At 45.9% G+C, this 18,327-nt stretch overlaps 1 protein-coding gene across 2 annotated transcripts in view; it reads left to right on the top strand.

Annotated features, from left to right (window-relative positions):
- Window positions 1–4,178, top strand: part of EMP2 (epithelial membrane protein 2) — a 92,797-nt gene extending 88,619 nt beyond the window's left edge. For both annotated transcript variants that reach the window (XM_068244680.1, XM_068244681.1), the window contains one exon: window positions 1,974–4,178. In XM_068244680.1, coding sequence (XP_068100781.1) covers window positions 1,974–2,149 — 176 coding nt within the window. In that variant the 3' untranslated portion in view covers window positions 2,150–4,178. The remainder of the gene's footprint in view (window positions 1–1,973) is intronic.
- Window positions 4,179–18,327: the final 14,149 nt, after the last annotated feature.

Raw genomic sequence — 18,327 nt, 5'->3', positions numbered from 1 at the left:
TCTGTTCACAAATTACAAGTTCCCAAAGTACAGTTTATCTGCTCTGAAAGTTGTCATTGCATTTTATTCAAGCTGCTTTTTATTATACATTTAGTTAAAATCTAGTGAGCTGTTCTGAACTGTGTGCATGCTTGAAGCAGAGAGGGCTTCACAGAGCACTTGTTTTCAGTTGTTACACACAATGTAACTGAGGAATGTAAACAAAGGATACTGTTATCTCCACTTTGGATTGGATCCTAAGCTGGGCTGTGTTTAACTGTTTTTTTTTTTTTTTTTTTTTTTTTTTTTTTTTGATGGTAGCTTTAGAGTTGTAAGGAACCTTTTAGAGCAAAGAAGAAATGCTGAGTTTCAGACCACTGTAACATAGTTGTTGTGCCATCTGTCTGTCACTGTAGGTTAGTACAGGCTTTGACTCTAGGGGTAGGGAACGTGAGGAGGCAGGCAATTTATACTTTTATGTGCAGTGTTAAACATTTAGGGTCCTTTTACACTTTTAATCAGTTGCTGTCGATTGCACCTGAAAAGACAACTGATGTGCAGTCCAGTGTCCATGTTTCCCTATGGCCTCTTTCACACTATATGCTGAAAAACTGAAGCTTATTCACAGTGCACGGCTATGGAGAGAGCACATATTCCAAAGTAAAGTATTCTCCAGAGTGTTAGGGCTCGTTCACACATAGGGCGTTTTTGCGGTTTCTTTTTCTAAGCGCTGGCAATTTTTCAAAATCTCTTTAAAAGTGCTTGTGCAATTATTCTCCGTGAGAGTTCACATCTGAGTGGTTCATTTCCGATCCGCTTAGCAAAGTGCTGCCTGTACTATTTTTGGGGCGATTTCCCTATAATGGCAGGAATAGGGAAATCGCGAAACGCTTGGAATAGCGCTTGGTATAGCGATTTCCCCAGCGCTTTTAATAAATACATTGTATTTATTCTTTCCCCGGGTCAAAGAGTTCCCTTCCTGAGTTGCATCAGGAAGTGAACAAACCAATCGCTCTGCATTTCTGTTTGGGGTACCGTATATTAAACGTGTTAACTTATATAAAAACAGGACTTCTTGTCTGCTTTTGGGAGGCAAGCCCACCACTTCCTCCAAGCATTTTTAAAGGTTTTATGAATTTTTATCCTGATGGCGCCTCTGTTCCACATTCAAATACACTTCCTGACTTGCATCAGGAAGTGAACAAACCAATCGCTCTGCAAAAGCGCATAGAAAAGCGCACTGTGCACTGGTAAGCGCCAGGAGAGGGAAGAAATCGCTCAGCGATTTCGATTTTAAATGTGAACAAGGCCTAAAGGTGCATGTTCATGTTCACATCTGAGCAGCTGATGAGTAGTGCACTGCCAAACAAACCCATTAATGTAAAAAATAGGAATGTTTATATCTCTGTGGTGTCATTTAGTACAATTTTAAATCTTGCCTCCGTTGTATAGAAATGGCTGCGTGCAGGAAGAGGTGTTCTCCACCTATAGCCCCACTTCAGAAGTGTAGATCATGCACAGAATAATTGCATGCTCAAAATGAACACTCCATACGGACAATGCTCTGATATGGGAGTATATTGGCGTAGTGTAGGAGAGGGCGTAGCACTCGGCTATGATTCCCCTATTGTGTTTGAAGCAGAGAGTAATAAGAAAAGGGGGATACATGGCAGTGACTGCAATCAAGATAACTAGATAATAAGGTGTTGGGGGCCCCGGGGTGCCTCTTAGTCTAATAGCAATCATTGTGTGACAGCTGGGGTGGGAGGGATGGAGGGGCGCACTTAGGTGTCTCAGCCTTGCTGGAGGACCTTGTCCCGGCTCTGGTTTTAGGTAATGCTGGATGGAGCTTGTGTTTTAATAGTTGCAGCCAGTTAGCAAATGGTGAATAAAGGGAAGACTCTTTCACCTCCAGGATATTGTTGTGAAAATGGCTTGTTTGTGTTTGTCAGATCATATGTTTTACGCTACTTTCTATATCCTCCATCCTGCAGGTCTCTGTGTTATGATTGCTGCAGCTATCTACTCTTCTATGTACGATCAGTTCCATTTGAAGATGGGCCTTCGCAGCAGCGGCACATTCGGCTATTCCTTCATCCTCGCATGGATCGCCTTTGCTTTCACTTTAATTAACAGCATCATGTACTTAATACTTAGAAAACGTAAATAAACCATAGTGTCCACTAGATAAAATCTATTGCTACAGAAACCAAAATGCAGATAACCATTTTGTATAATAATCCATTTTAATGCGGTTTTGTAGTAAACTGTATTGTTTTCTAAAACATCATGTACTGTCCTCTTGGCATGTGAAATGCTAAGCGTAAGGTGTTCATTATACATGTACCCTGGCATGTTGGCCCTTAGCGGGTTAATGCGGCAGATGGAGAATATTGCAGTACATCTATAATGTTTTACAACTTGAACTTTGTTTTAATTTTATATAAATATATTTTTGTTGTTTAGTCTTAGATTTAACAAAAAAGCATAGATAAAAGTTTTATTGTGGGGGTGGAGAAGGGTGGGTTTGCGATTCATCAATCCATGCTTGTGGTCGGTGTACAGGGAAGACTAGACCTTGGTGTAGTCTGTAGGACTTTTGTCATGAAGAACATGTGCTGAAAGCACCCGGTCAGATTCTAGCTCTTTCTATGATGCGCCCTACTAAATAAAACCTAACTGGTGACTCGGGGGGCAGCTTTTGAGGTATTGCTCTATCTTTTACATGAAGCCCAGTATGTATTTCCTTGTTTTAGAAACAGTAAAGTGCAAGGGGCAAACTTCCTCTTCCCATCTGCGAAAGGTGAGGCCCAGTTTCTGTGAACTTCCATGTTCCCCCTCATTCATGGTGTGCAGGGAACATTCTTTTTCTGCTATCTTCATCTTGGCTGCCCTAAAAAGCAGTCACTTGTGGATAAGTTGCAGTGACGTGAATGGGCATTGTTTTCAGAGGATTCGGAACAGATAATGTGTATGAACAGGGCCCCACCAAAGCTTCATAGTCATTTTATGCTTCTGGGCCTCAGAAAAACTTAAGGCTATATTGTATGCAAGTAGACTTGTAGTGGACCTAAACTCTCTAGGTTTTGGTGCTTTTGGCTTAATATGGCTTATGGAGATTTCCTAAACTTAAAAACTGCCCAGATACTGCTATTGGATCCAGCTTTGCTCCATGTCATAGACTGGCAGGGCTCTCCACTGAAACTGAATGAAGACTCTAATGATATCATGGCTCAGCTTAAATCGTTGGAGAGCCACTGTGGCTGAGATGCAGATACTACAGGATCCATTTGTAACAGTTGAGGTTATTTAATGTCTTTTAAACCGGAAAGCCCTTCTCGTCCACACTCCCTTAACTGATCACAATATGTAAAGAGGATCTAGTCTTGTACTGAAAGGAAATTATGTATATCAAGTACTTTAACAGCCAAGTTTGTGTTGAAGCCCGCTCTAAACACTATACACCAGAAGTCTCGGCACACCACCTGCTTTACTGTCGGGCTCTTCAGTTACTTGTCCTGACCATGGAAATGCCCATGTAAGTACTTCATATATATGTCACAGCGGAGGTTTTCTTCCATCTGTATCCCACAATACATTGCCCTGCTTCTTATCAGTGTATTCAGAAATCAGGATTATTTCCTCCAGTTTTAACAAGGTTAGTATCTTTATACATAGTATGGCCCCCAGTTAGTTTTGCAGGAAGATATGAAAGGTATTGGCATTTATATCTTTGTAGAGCCCCGCCTGGTGGGTTCTGTGACGTCCCCTTGATGACTATCACCAAGCGACTCTTCTTCCTGCCAGCGGGTATGCACAAACGTCACACGTCTGGAGCAAACGAAACTTCAAGAGATTTGCGGTACCTGTCAGGGATCTTTTTGATCCAAACCACTTATTGTGGCACTAAGCAACGTTCGTGTGGTCGTGTGACTATACCCACGTCACGATATCATGGAATCGGCCGCTCAGTGCTCAAAAAAATCGTCGGACGTCGTGAAAATAGGTGTTTTTATAAATTTTGCTAGTGCAGATACATCTTAAACTCTATTACGTCCTTACTGTGCATGCAATACCTGAGCTTAAAAAAAAAAAAAAACTGTGGTCATCAGTTAGTAGTGAGGACTAGCTTTAATCTGCCACTGGTTTTCCTGCAATTTTCACTGTTGCCTTTCTGTGGGTGTTTTTTTTTTTTTTTTACTTCTAAAGAATCCAAAGTATTAAGTCTACATGGACACAGTACATTGTTCCTGAATGTATCTAGGCGGAAAGTTGTTTTGCTGGTGGCTGAGAAACCCAGATGGACATTTTTGAACAACGTGCTGTCTTTAGCAGGAGCTCCAACAAGCCAATGCATTTTCAACTGAGAGCCCCCTTAACAGTGCCTTTTTGTACAGTGTACCTTAGCAGTGCTGCTGAATGCCCTCATCCACAAAGCACTGCTCTGGGGTAACATGAAACAGTCCTTGGTGTAATGATGTGAGACATTCCTCGAGAGTCTTCAAAGTGCCAATTTCATCTCTGAACTAGCATTACTGCTTCTCTGTATTCCTCCTTACAAGATCTGCTACTGCATTTACACATATGATCTTGAACGCTGTACATATATACAAAGGCAAATTCTTTTTTTAAGACTTGTTTTGCATGTAGTTTTAGCATTTAGATAAGGAATATGGTTATTGTATTGTTACATAAATGAACTATTGCTAAAAAAAAGTCTTTGTGTTTATTCTTTTGGTTTGAACCGTATGACAGTTAAATGACTTTATTTTGTCAGCATACACTGTTGGCAAGCTGGTAAAACTCTGTGAGCAGGAGTTAGAAGACTGCTGTCTGTGTTGTTTAGTATTGCCTCTGTCGGCCACTAACTAGACGACAGCAGACTCCCAATGGATGTGTATGGTGCTTGCTGACATGTCCAGGAAACCTGAGGGGGCAAATTTGTAAGGGCGATAATCTAATGGCCATCTGAAAGTTCCATAATGGATACTTAGAAGCCTACTTACAAAAGTGGTGGCCAGAAATGAATATTTTTATCTTGTGTTCTCCACTTTTGATAGCATTTCTGCTGCCTCTTGAACGCCACAATTTTATAAAAGTGGGAAGAAGTCTTGTTTGCTATCCATCAAGCAGTGAAAAATGGATAACTTCTGAAACCATAAAGGCTGGTTCACACATAAGTGTTAAACAGATTTCCATTCGAATTGATCTGTTCTATTGCAGTTCAGTTGCTTTAATACAGTTTCCCCATATTGCCCCCAGACCTCCATCACCAAAGTGATTTTTGCTGGCTGTTTTTTAGGTTTTGTTTTTGTGCCAGTTTGTTGTTAAGAATCTATTTCTCATTGCCCACAATGCAGTATCTCAGCGCCTGTTTCCGTTCCGCTGAGCTCTGCAGTACCAAACTTGCGGTCCATTCAGGGGAGCGTGTGCAAACGGATCTGTCCGAACAGATGAATGTGAATGGATCCATAGGTTAACATTGGATCAGTTCACATGCGTTAGGATCCTGTAAAGGGCCGGGTTTTTTTTATTGCCAGTGTGAACCTAAAAGTGAGTAGCTAACAGTTTGCTGCTTGCGGGACCAGCTAGTTCAAGCTGCATACAGTGAAGGGCATCACTATTATTGTACCCTTCTCTTTGAGCTCTTTTAATTTGTTGACCAGCTCTAATCACTACTTTTATAATTTGTGATCAGCCGAAAAGTGCTAAGAAATAACCTGTTTAAACCTCTGAACTGATCTGAAATGGCTGTTCTTTCAGAAGAAGAAATGGAAACATTAATGAAACAAAAAGGGCGTAACATACTACAGAACAGGGTACAATTAGTGAATTTTATCTCCATATGCTTATTAAAATAATACTAAGGGGCTCAAATGATTCATCTCCGTTCAGTAACAGGAAGGACATCCCAGATAATTACAGGAATACTTGGTTTTTAATGTAGCATCTACCTGTCCTTAAAGCAAGCTTATGGAGGTTTCCACGGCAACAAATCATTGGCATGGCTGTATACTGGGCCACCTTGCCACTTCTTCAGCACAGGCTGCTTCTCCCTTAAATATTAAGACTAATGAATGAGGTCCTAATAATGGTGGCTTGCATGTACAGTATATGCAGCTTGAAGATAGGTCAAATGATTTCACTGCCAATTATAATTACCAAAGGTCCAAGCTGCATACAGATTACGTTTTACAATTTGATAAGCCAGAATTATTAGCATCTCGTTGACTGTCTTCTAATAAGGCTTTGCTAAGGCCAACCCCTTTTGAAAGCTAGTGTATGGATGACTTCCTGGTTCAGAATGCCACAGTCTGCCCTGCCACATCTAATATTGCTCCTTGCCATCCATCCATCCATTCATTGCTATCACCACTTCCTCCCCCATTTTTGTTGGCCATGCCCCTCACAGAAGTATTGCCTGGACTCTCCACCAATACTGGGACTAGGAAAGGAGTATAATGTGAGGAGCCAGGTTCTATGGGAAAAACAGGGCTCAAATAGGCCCCTCTGCTGAAGTAGTAAGGACATAAAATATTGACTGGAAAATAGAGAAAAAAAAGTGTAAGCCCAAAGGGGAGGAACAACATTTCTATTTAACTTTAAACATCCTATGGGACGGGCTTATACCCCGATGGTTATCCTGTGTCTGCACTCAACGATAAGAGGGACAATACAGCTATTTAAAGTGTACCCGAGTCAAAGCTCTGTACACATTATACACTTAGAGGGAAGCCTCAGGATCCTATTGAGTCTTCCCTCAGTGCTCTGATGTTCTCCTTTGCTGTGCGGGGTCACTGGAAGAATGTGACAAGGCATTGTCACCAATCATATCAGGGCCACACCTCTCCTCTTCCATCAGTACGCCCGCACAGTAAGCTACTGTGCATGTGTGGCCGCGCTGAGTAAAAGGTGACAACGGAACTCTTGAGAAAAGCTTCAATACAATCCTGAGGCTTCCATCGCTAGGTAAATATCTCTTTTTGAACCCAAGCTTGGGCTTGGGCTCCCTTTTTTAAAGTTTCTGAATGTAAAATAATTCTGAAAATGTACAGAAGTAAAGCTGTCATAATATATAGTCCAGATATTCCACCAAGACACTGCGCTCCCAGCTTCAGAATGCCTTCATTGCAGGATTATGACTCGGGAAGAGAAACATAAAGAAACATAGCATAATACTGTCTCAATATCTTAATCCTTCCCACAACACCCAGTGCTGCAAGCAAAACATCTTGTGTATAGACAACAAGCAGGTCTCACAGGTCCTCACCATATAGTGTGGCTGCCAGATCACAGACAGCTAAGCAAGCCTTATAGTGCCACCAAACAGACAGGTGTTTTCTCCTCAGCAATAAGTGACACTCCCGGATGTCCCAACACCATCACACATGGACTCTCACCTATTCCAAATGCTATCCAAATTATAAGACAGCATAAGCGCTTTTCATACTCTCGTATCACATCAAGAACGTCTTGTCTGCAGATGGATCCTTAATACATCCTTTGCTCTTATTGCCTGATAAACTGAAGAGCCTCACATAGTGTTAAAATTTTAGTGAGTGCACTGATTTTAAAATTTTAAAATTAAAGTACGGTTTTACACTATGTGAGGCTCTTCAGTTTATCAGGCAATAAGAGCAAAGGATGTATTAACCACCCTGGCGTTCTGATTATATCGCCAGGGTGGCTGCGGGAGGGTTTTTTTTGAATAAAAAAAAAACTATTTCATGCAGCCAACTGAAAGTTGGCTGCATGAAAGCCCACTAGAGGGCGCTCCGGAGGCGATCTTCCGATCGCCTCCGGCGCCCAGAATAAACAAGGAAGGCCGCAATAAGCGGCCTTCCTTGTTTTGCTTATATCGTCGCCATAGCGACGAGCGGAGTGACGTCATCGACGTCAGCCGACGTCCTGACGTCAGCCGCCTCCGATCCAGCCCTTAGCGCTGGCCGGAACTTTTTGTTCCGGCTACGCTGGGCTCAGGCGGCTGGGGGGACCCTCTTTCGCCGCTGCTCGCGGCGAATCGCCGCAGAGCGGCGGCGATCAGGCAGCACACGCGGCTGGCAAAGTGCCGGCTGCGTGTGCTGCTTTTTATTTGATTAAAATCGGCCCAGCAGGGCCTGAGCGGCGACCTCCGGCGGTGTTGGACGAGCTCAGCTCGTCCAGACCGCTCAGGTGGTTAAGGATCCATCTGCAGACAAGACGTTCTTGATGTGATACGAGAGTATGAAAAGCGCTTATGCTGTCTTATAATTTGGATAGCATTTGGAATAGGTGAGAGTCCATGTGTGATGGTGTTGGGACATCCGGGAGTGTCACTTATTGCTCAGGAGAAAACACCTGTCTGTTTGGTGGCACTATAAGGCTTGCTTAGCTGTCTGTGATCTGGCAGCCACACTATATGGTGAGGACCTGTGAGACCTGCTTGTTGTCTATACACAAGATGTTTTGCTTGCAGCACTGGGTGTTGTGGGAAGGATTAAGATATTGAGACAGTATTATGCTATGTTTCTTTATGTTTCTCTTCCCGAGTCATAATCCTGCAATGAAGGCATTCTGAAGCTGGGAGTGCAGTGTCTTGGTGGAATATCTGGACTACATCTCATGCTTGGTGACTGACGCTGCGATCCAGAGGATTTGTTTAAGTAATGAGGACCTTTATTTGGGACTATTTAGTGAGCGCACTGATACATTGTTGGATTCTGTCATAATATATACATACATCTGTGTAAAATAAGTCCAGTAATATAGGGCATTGAAGCAACAGTTAATATACCTTCCCTAGCAAGTATGAACTGGTTACTAGAACCAGGGGGTGAAGCCTGACAGTAGTATGAACTGCATCTTGCGTGCCAAGATGTCACCTCCCAGTATTCAATACATATTAAGTCCATAAATGCAACCTTAAAATGTCTTAGCCCTAGATGTACGCACAGCTCAAACAAAAAAAAAAGGATGTGTTAGGGTTACTCCAAGGGACCAGCTGGCTGCAAACTAGGGAGGAATAAAATGCTCAGGGCAACTTACACATTGGGCTTGATTCACAAAGCCGTGCTAACTGTTTAGCACGGGTGTGCTAAACAGTTAGCACGTGAAGTGCTGTTCGCAGACTTTTGCGTGCGCAAATTGCAGCGATTCGCGTGAATCGTGGCGATTTGCGCACGCAAAAGTCCACGATCACACGAACCACGGCACTTTGCGTGCGCAAAACTCCGTGAACGGCACTTCACGTGCTAACTGTTTAGCACGGCTTTGTGAATCAAGCCCATTGTTATGTAACAATATTAATACAATAGTAGGGAGCTCAAACTGAGATGTAGTCCATTTCTTTGTAGGCAGATAGAAATACCAAAAGCACAACACTGGGATAGAGTGGTCCTCTGCCAACTAATGACCAGGTTTCATCGTTGGTAAGAGTGATGTGGGGATCTGATATTTCATTTAGATTGCCCTGAAAGCGCTTGTGCAATGATTCTCTGAGAAAGCTCACATCGGAGCGGTTCGTTTCCTATCCGCTCAGATAAGCGGTGCATGGGCCATTTTTGAGGCGATTCCGCCTCAATGGAAGGTATAGGAAAACGCTCACAAAATCACTTTGTGCAGCGATTGCGTGCAGGTTTTTAAGAATAAATACATTGTATTTGACGTCAGGAAGTGAAACGCAATCGCTCTGCAAAAGCAATCAACAAAAAACGGCTAACACAGAAATCGGGGGGGAAAAAAAAGCGTCAAACTGGCCAATGCGGATGGCTAGGCGAACGGAACGCAATGTGAACGATCCCTCAAGATGTGAAGAAGTCACAAGTCCCGCCGTGTTCCTCATTCATGCATCCATATTCTGGCAAGCTACACTGAACGCATGAGTGGTGGCTCATTGGTTAGTGTGCTCTCCTTTTCCAGGCTCAAATTCCAGCCAGGACACTATCCATATAAAAACTGTATGTCCTCTGCTTGGTTGGGTTCCTCCAGGCATACGAGAGAAATCGCCACCGTGAGATTTGGGCGCAGGATACAGCCGGTATGGCTTACCCTACTGCTGCACAAGTTCCCAGCGATGTTAATTACTATTCCCCTTCTAGGTCGACATGGCTGGTGAGGAATTATATAATTCAGCTTCCAGCTATTGCTGGAGGCCGAATCACAGTGTTTTAAAAGTAACTACAGCGCCGTCTTCTGACGGCACTGAAGTTACTCACTGTGTGCCACTATAGCTGTAATTTCTATTATGGTCTATGGTGGTGCTGGCTTCACCCAAGTCTCCTGCACTGGATTGCCTGTGTTCATCTTCCAGTTTGTTTTCTCTCTCAACTCAAAAGCACAAGCAAGCAAAAGAGGAATGGACAACACAGAGATATGTGAATAGAATCCAGCATGCACGTACCGCTGTGCTTACTTCAGGTAGCTTTGACGTGTTGTCAGGTATCCTTTAACCGCGCTGGCGGTCTGATTATGCCAAGATTTTTGCTACTTTTTACAGCTTTAAACTAAAAAAAATTCTGAAACGATCAGACTGCTAGTATAGGCAGCCAGAGAGTGCCCCCCCCCCCCCCACACCAAGCATGGGTAGCCAGCAAGCATAACATATATATCTATTTTTTTTAAATAAATCTTTGGACAGTCTGAGCCTAAAAAAAAAAAAGCTTTCTCACTGTGGGCACCCACAAAAGACTGTTCATACAACTACAAACTTTCCAACAACACTTACTATGTTTTAATTTGACCCAGACAAGAGCTGCAATGGTTTAGCATCTTATAGCAGTCAATATCAGAAAAAAACAGCATGACTACCCAACCCATAAATGCAGCACACATCTAAAGTCAGTGACCAAAAAATTAGAGACACCCCTTATTTGAAAGTAAACCAGTCTAACAGTGATGCAACAATGCAGTGTTGCAATGTTCAGCTTAGTATGACGTAGTTACCATGGAAATATGATTTAAGTGACTTTGAATGAGAGATGATCGGCGGTGCAAGAAGAACTGGTGCTAGCATCTCTGAAATGACTTTTCTCACCCAACAGTATCACAGGTGTTTAGAGCGTGGCAGTTGAGAAAAAACTTTAAGCAACAAGGACTATTCTGATCAAAAAAGTCTGGTGAACGAGAGAAGTGGAAAGCGAGTACCACGCACGGTCCGCAGCAACAGAAGTGCAACAATACAACAAATTACAGCTGAATTCATTACAAAGCATAGCTGACAGCTCACATCTGCGCAGTAGCACAGACCCAATATAACAGCACTAAATGGCAGTGAGTTGGTGTACTTTTACCACAGTTAGGAAATGCCTGGAATTTCTCCCAAAGTCAGTATTGCTGGGTGCGCTCTCCGTTCAATACTAGTCAAGGAAAAAGTTACTGCAGCGTTCTTCCAGAAGGCATACAATTCATTCCTACTCTAGTGGGCGAACCGTGCTAGGGACGTGTGGTCGCCGTGGCAATAGAATGGTAAACATGACAACCAAGTGGTCCCCATGACAATGGGAAGGCTGAAATGGAAACAGAATGGGCACCATGTTAACCTAGTGGTCGTTATGGAAATGAAATGGTCATTGCATAGTGGTCGTCATAGCAATGGAATGGTCGCCATGGCAACCTAAATGGACATGGCAACTGAATTGATGCCATGGAAACTGGTCTCCATGGCAACCAAGTTGTCGGCATGAAAAAGAGAACTGAAATGGAAACAGAATGGTCACCATGGCAGCAGCCGTTATGGTAACCAAATGGTTGCCATGGACTGTCACATAGCAACCAAGTGGCTACCATGGCAACCGTTTCCACAACAACCAAGTGGTCACCATGGCAATGGACTGTCGCCTTAGCAACCAAGTGAATGAACAGGCTTGGCCATGACAACCAAGTGGGATCCTGGCAACGGTCGCCATGGCAACCAAGTGGGATCCTAGCAACGGTCACCATGGCAACCAATTGGTCATCCTGGCAACGGTTGCCATGGTCACCATGGCAACGGATGGTCGCCATCAAAACCAAGAGGTCACCATGGTAATGGAACTGTCGCCATGTTGCCAACCCAGTGGTCACCATAGAAACAGAACTGACGCAGTGGTAATGGAATAGTCTCCACGACAACCTAGTGGTCGAAATGGAATGGTCACCTTAGCAACCACCTGATTGCTATGGAAACCTAGTGGGTGCAACCTAATGGTCACTATGGCAACTTAGTGGTCGCTATGACAATCTAGTGGCCATCATGGCAATGGAATGGGCTCCATAGCAACCACATGATCGCTATGGCATCCTAGTGGGTGCAACCCAATGGTCGCTATGGCAACCAAATGGTTGTCATGGCAATGGAAAAGTCATAGTGCCAACAGAATGGTCATTATGGCAATGGAACGGTTGTCATGGCTACCTAATGGTTGTCTTGATAACAGAATTTTTGCCATGCAAACTAGTGGTTGTCATGGCAATGGTCACCATGGCAGTCAAATGTGTTGTCATCATGGCAACAAAATGGTTGCTATGGGAATGGCTGTAATAGCAGCAGAATGTTTGCCATGGCAACCAAGTGACTGCAATTGCAACATAGTGGGTGACAACGGATTGGTCACCATGACAACCAAGTGGTCCTTGGCAACTGAGTAGCAAACATGTCAACCTAGTGGTCACTAATGCAATGGAAAGGCTGCAACAGCAACCTTGTGGTCATCATGGCAATGCAATGGTCGCAACCAAGTGATTGCAATGGCAATGAGTGGTTGCCATGGCAATGAGGTTGTCATGACAACTGAGTGATCACTATAGCAACATAATGGTCTCAAAAATTGAAAAAGGATAATAAATATATATCTATAGAGTGGGATGCGAAAGTTTGGGCAACCTCGTTAACCACTTGCCGACCAAGTGGTTTCCCATTGATCTGTGCTGGGTGGGCTCTTCAGCCCCCAGCACAGATCGTATTGCAGGCAGGGCGATCAGACTTCCCCCCCCCCCCTTTTTCCCCACTAGGGGGATGTCCTGCTGGGGGGGTCTGATCGCCGCCGCTCTGCTGTGCCTTGCGGGGGGGGGCTCCTCAAAGCCCCCCTCCGCAGCGCTATTCCCCCCCTCCCTCTCCTTCCCTCCCTCTCCCTGGCTCTGTAGGCGGTACAGGACGGCGATACGTCCTTGACCCCGTCTTTTAGGCTTCAGCCTATCAGACGGCGGCGATCCCCGGCCTATCAGAGGGATTTCTTCCCCGCGTGTTTACATTTCGCCTGCGAGCCGCGATCGGAGGCTCGCAGGCAGTTCACAGAGACACCGTGACACTGACATGGCGGCCGTTTCCATGGAAACCCATAGACAACCAGTTTACGCCAATCGGCGTCAGCTGGTCGTCAAGAGGTTAATCTTCATGATTTTCCTGTATACATAAATTGGTTGTTGTGATAAAAAATGTTGGTTAACCACTTGCCGACCGCGCACTCATAACGCGCGTCGGCAAAGTGGCAGCTGCAGGACCAGCGACGCAGTATTGCGTCGCCAGCTGCAGGCTGATTAATCAGGAAGCAGCCGCTCGTGCGAGCGGCTGCTTCCTGTCAATTCACGGCGGGGGGCTCCGTGAATAGCCTGCGGGCCGCCGATGGCGGCTCGCAGGCTAAATGTAAACACAAGCGGAAATAATCCGCTTTGTTTACATTTGTACGGCGCTGCTGCGCAGCAGCGCCGTAAGGCAGATCGGCGATCCCCGGCCAATCAGCGGCCGGGGATCGCCGCCATGTGACAGGGGACGTCCCGTCACTGGCTGCACAGGACGGATAGCGTCCTGTGCAGCCCGGATCTCCAGGGGGGGGGGCCAGGTAGGAGAGGGAGGGGGAGGATTTCGCCGCGGAGGGGGGCTTTGAGGTGCCCCCCCCCGCAACACCCGGCAGGCAGGAGCGATCAGACCCCCCCCAGCACATCATCCCCCTAGTGGGGAAAAAAGGGGGGCGATCTGGTCGCTCTGACTGCACGCTGATCTGTGCTGGGGGCTGCAGAGCCCACCCAGCACAGATCAGCTACAACAGCGCTGGTCCTTAAGGGGGGGTAAAGGGTGGGTCCTCAAGTGGTTAAATTTACCATATAGGAGACACACACAGTGATATTTGAGAACTGAAATAAAGTTTATTGGATTTACAGAAAGTGTGCAATAATTGTTTAACCACTTGCCGACCGCACACTCATACCGTGCGGCGGCAAAGTGGTAGCTGAGGGCCAGCGACGCACATCTGCGTCGCCAGGTGCCTCCCTAATTAATCAGGAAAGGTAGCTCGCGCGAGCGGCCGTTTCCTGTTAGATCACGGAGCGTGTCTCCGTGAATAGCTGATCGCGGCTCGCAGACTAAATGTAAACGCAGGAGACTTTTGTCTCCTTTGTTTACATTGAACGGCGCTGCTACTACAGCAGCGCCGTAAGGCAGATTGGCGATCCCCGGCCAATCAGCGGCTGGGGATCGCTGCCATGTGACAGAGGACAACCTGTCACAGGCTGCACAGGACGGATAGCATCCTGTGCAGCGCCGATCACCAGGGGGGGGGGGGGTATTTCGCCGCGGAGGGGGGCTTTGAGGTGCCCCCCCCCCCGCAACACCCAGGCAGGCAGGAGCGTTTAGACCCCCCATGCACATCATCCCCATAGGGGGGGGGGGGAGGGGGGCGATCTGATCGTTCTGCCTGCAACCTGATCTGTGCTGGGGGCTGCAGAGCCCACCCAGCACAGATCATAAAAAAACAAGCTGGTCCTTAAGGGGGGGTAAAGGCTGGGTCTTCAAGTGGTTAAATAAAAATTGGCAGGTGCATAAATTGCATTTTATTTATTCCAAAACCTTAAGAACTAATTATTGGAACTCAAATTGGCTTGGTAAGCTCAGTGACCCCTGACCTACATACACAGGTGAATCCAATTATGAGAAAGTATTTAAAGGGAACAAGAGAGGATGAAGAAAAGCTTTTATACAATACCTGGGGCTTCCTCCAGCCACATATGCCTGGATCGCTCCCACGCCGCCGTCCTCCGCTGCCTGGATCCCGTCATTGCCGCCAGTCGGCCGGCGGACGCGGGCAATTCTTCGCATCACAGGGGGCTCCCTCCATACAGGTACGCGTGTGGCTGCTTATTGCGCAGCCGCATGCGTACGACTAATGAAATTAAAATTGAGTTATTTGTACATAACAAGGGGCGTTATCCATGGAAGAAAGAGTACAGCATTCCAAGAAAAACACCTGCTACCTACAGTAAAATATGGTGGTGGCTCCATCATGCTGTGTGGCCAGTGCAGGGACTGGGAATCTTGTCAAAGTTGAGGGACGAATGGATTCCACTCAGTATCAGCAGATTCTGGAGACCAATGTCCAGGAATCCGTAACAAAGCTGAAGCTGCGCCGGGCTGGGTCTTTCAACAAGATAACGACCCTAAACACTGCTCAAAAACCACTAAGGCATTTATGAAGAGGAACAAGTACACCATTTTGGAATGGCCATCTCAGTCCCCAGACCTGAATATAATTGAAAATCTGTGGTGTAAGTTAAAGAGAGCTGTCCCTGCTTGGAAGTAATCAAACCTGAATGAACTAGAGATGTTTTGTAAAGATGAATGGTCCAAAATACCTTCAACCAGAATCCAGACTCTCATTGGAACCTACAGGAAGTGTGGAACCTACAGAGGCTGTAATTTCTTCAAAAGGAGGATCTACTAAATATTGATTTCATGTCTTTTTTGTGGTGCCCAAATTTATGCACCTGCCTAATTTTGTTTAAACAATTATTGCACACTTTCTGTAAATCCAATAAACTTCATTTCGCTTCTCAAATATCGCTGTGTATGGATCCTATATGATATATTAAACTGACATTTTTATCGTAACAACCAACAATTTATACAGGAAAATCATGACGATTAACAAGGCTACCTATACGTACGTGTGTGTGTGTCTTTAGGGAGAAGCTTTAACCACTTCCCGACCGCCTAACGCACAGAGGCGGCCGGGAAGCGGACCTCGCAAGGACCAGCTCACCCACAGAGGCGGCGGTCCTTGTAGGGGCATGGGCGGAGCGATCGCGTCATCCGTGACGCGATCCTCCGCCGGCGCCTGTCTCCGCTCACCCGCCGCAACATCCCGCTGGCCATACGGAAGCGCCGGCGGGATGTTAACCCGACGATCGCCGCATACAAAGTGTATAATACACTTTGTATTATTTACAAAGTGTATTATACAGGCTGCCTCCTGCCCTGGTGGTCCCAGTGTCCGAGGGACCACCAGGGCAGGCTGCAGCCACCCTATGTCGCACCCAAGCACACTGATTTCTCCCCCCCCCCCCGCCCCAGATCGCCCACAACACCCCTCAGACCCCCCCCTGCCCAGACCCCTGTTTGCACCCAATCACCCATCAATCACTCCCTGTCACTATCTGTCAACGCTATTTTTTTTATCCCCCCCTGCCCCCTCCTGATCACCCCCCCAACCCTCAGATTCTCCCCAGACCCCCCCCCCCCTGTGTACTGTATGCATCTATCCCCCCTGATCACCTGTCAATCACCTATCAATCACCCCCTGTCACTGCCACCCATCAATCAGCCCCTAACCTGCCCCTTGCGGGCAATCTGATCACCCACCCACACCAATAGATCGCCTGCAGATCCGACATCAGATCACCACCCAAACGCAGTGTTTACATCTATTCTCTCCTCTAAACACCCACTAATTACCCATCAATCACCCCCTATCACCACCTGTCACTGTTACCCATCAGATCAGACCCTAATCTGCCCCTTGCGGGCACCCAATCACCCGCCTACACGATCAGATTGCCCTCAGACCCCCCCTTATCAATTCGCCAGGGCATTATTTACATCTGTCCTTCCCTGTAATAACCCACTGATCACCTGTCAATCACCCCCTGTCACTGCCACCCATCAATCAGCCCCTAACCTGCCCCTTGCGGGCAATCTGATCACCCACCCACACCAATAGATCGCCCGCAGATCCGACATCAGATCACCACCCAAGCGCAGTGTTTACATCTATTCTCTCCTCTAAACACCCACTAATTACCCATCAATCACCCCCTGTCACTGTTACCCATCAGATCAGACCCTAATCTGCCCCTTGCAGGCACCCAATCACCCGCCTACACGCTCAGATTGCCCTCAGACACCCCCCCCCCCTTATCAATTCGCCAGGTCATTATTTACATCTGTCCTTCCCTGTAATAACCCACTGATCACCTGTCAATCACCCCCTGTCACTGCCACCCATCAATCAGCCCCTAACCTGCCCCTTGCGGGCAATCTGATCACCCACCCACACCAATAGATCGCCCGCAGATCCGACATCAGATCACCTCCCAAGTGCAGTGTTTACATCTGTTCTCTCCTCCAAACACCCACTAATTACCTATCAATCACCCCGTCACCCCACAGGAACCCCACAAATGACCCCATTTTAGAAAGAAGACACCCCAAGGTATTCTGTTAGGACTATGGTGAGTTCATAGAAGATTGTATTTTTTGTCACAAGTTAGCAGAAAGTGACACTTTGTGAAAAAAAACAATACAAATCAATTTCCGCTAACTTGTGACAAAAAATAAAATCTTCTATGAACTCACCATACTCCTAACGGAATACCTTGGGGTGTCTTCTTTCTAAAATTGGGTCATTTGCAGGGTTCCTATACTGCCCTGGCATTTTAGGGGCCCTAAACCGTGAGGAGTAGTCTGGAAATCAAATTCCGCAAGATGACCTGTGAAATCCTAAAGGTACTCATTGGACTTTGGGCCCCTTAGCACAGTTAGGGTGCAAAAAAGTGCCACACATGTGGTATCGCTGTACTGGGGAGAAGTATTTCAATGTGTTTTGGGGTGTATTTTTACACATACCCATGCTGGGTGGGAGAAATCTCTCTGTAAACTGACAATTGTGTGCAAAAAAAATCAAAAAATTGTCATTTACAGAGATATTTCTCCCACCCAGCATGGGTATGTGTAAAAATACACCTCAAAAAACATTGTACTACTTCTCCTGAGTACGGCAATACCACATGTGTGGCACTTTTTTTGCAGCCTAACTGCGCTAAGGGGTCCATAGTCCAATGAGCACCTTTAGGCTTTACAGGGGTGCTTACAATTAGGCACCCCCAAAATGCCAGGACAGTAAACACCCCACAAATGACCCCATTTTGGAAAGTAGACACATCAAGGTATTCAGAGAGGGCGTGGTGAGTCCGTGGCAGATTTCATTTTTTTTTGTCGCAAGTTAGAAGAAATGGAAACTTTTTTTTTTTGTGACAAAGTGTCATTTTCCGCTTACTTGTGACAAAAAATAATATCTTCTATGAACTCACTATGCCTCTCAGTGAATACTTTGGGATGTCTTCTTT

Source organism: Hyperolius riggenbachi, chromosome 7 (genome assembly GCF_040937935.1).
Source record: "Hyperolius riggenbachi isolate aHypRig1 chromosome 7, aHypRig1.pri, whole genome shotgun sequence".
Classification (NCBI taxonomy): Eukaryota; Metazoa; Chordata; class Amphibia; order Anura; family Hyperoliidae; genus Hyperolius; species Hyperolius riggenbachi.
The sequence above is the reverse complement of the archived record's forward strand: the minus strand, read 5'-3'. Positions and strand labels throughout refer to the sequence as shown.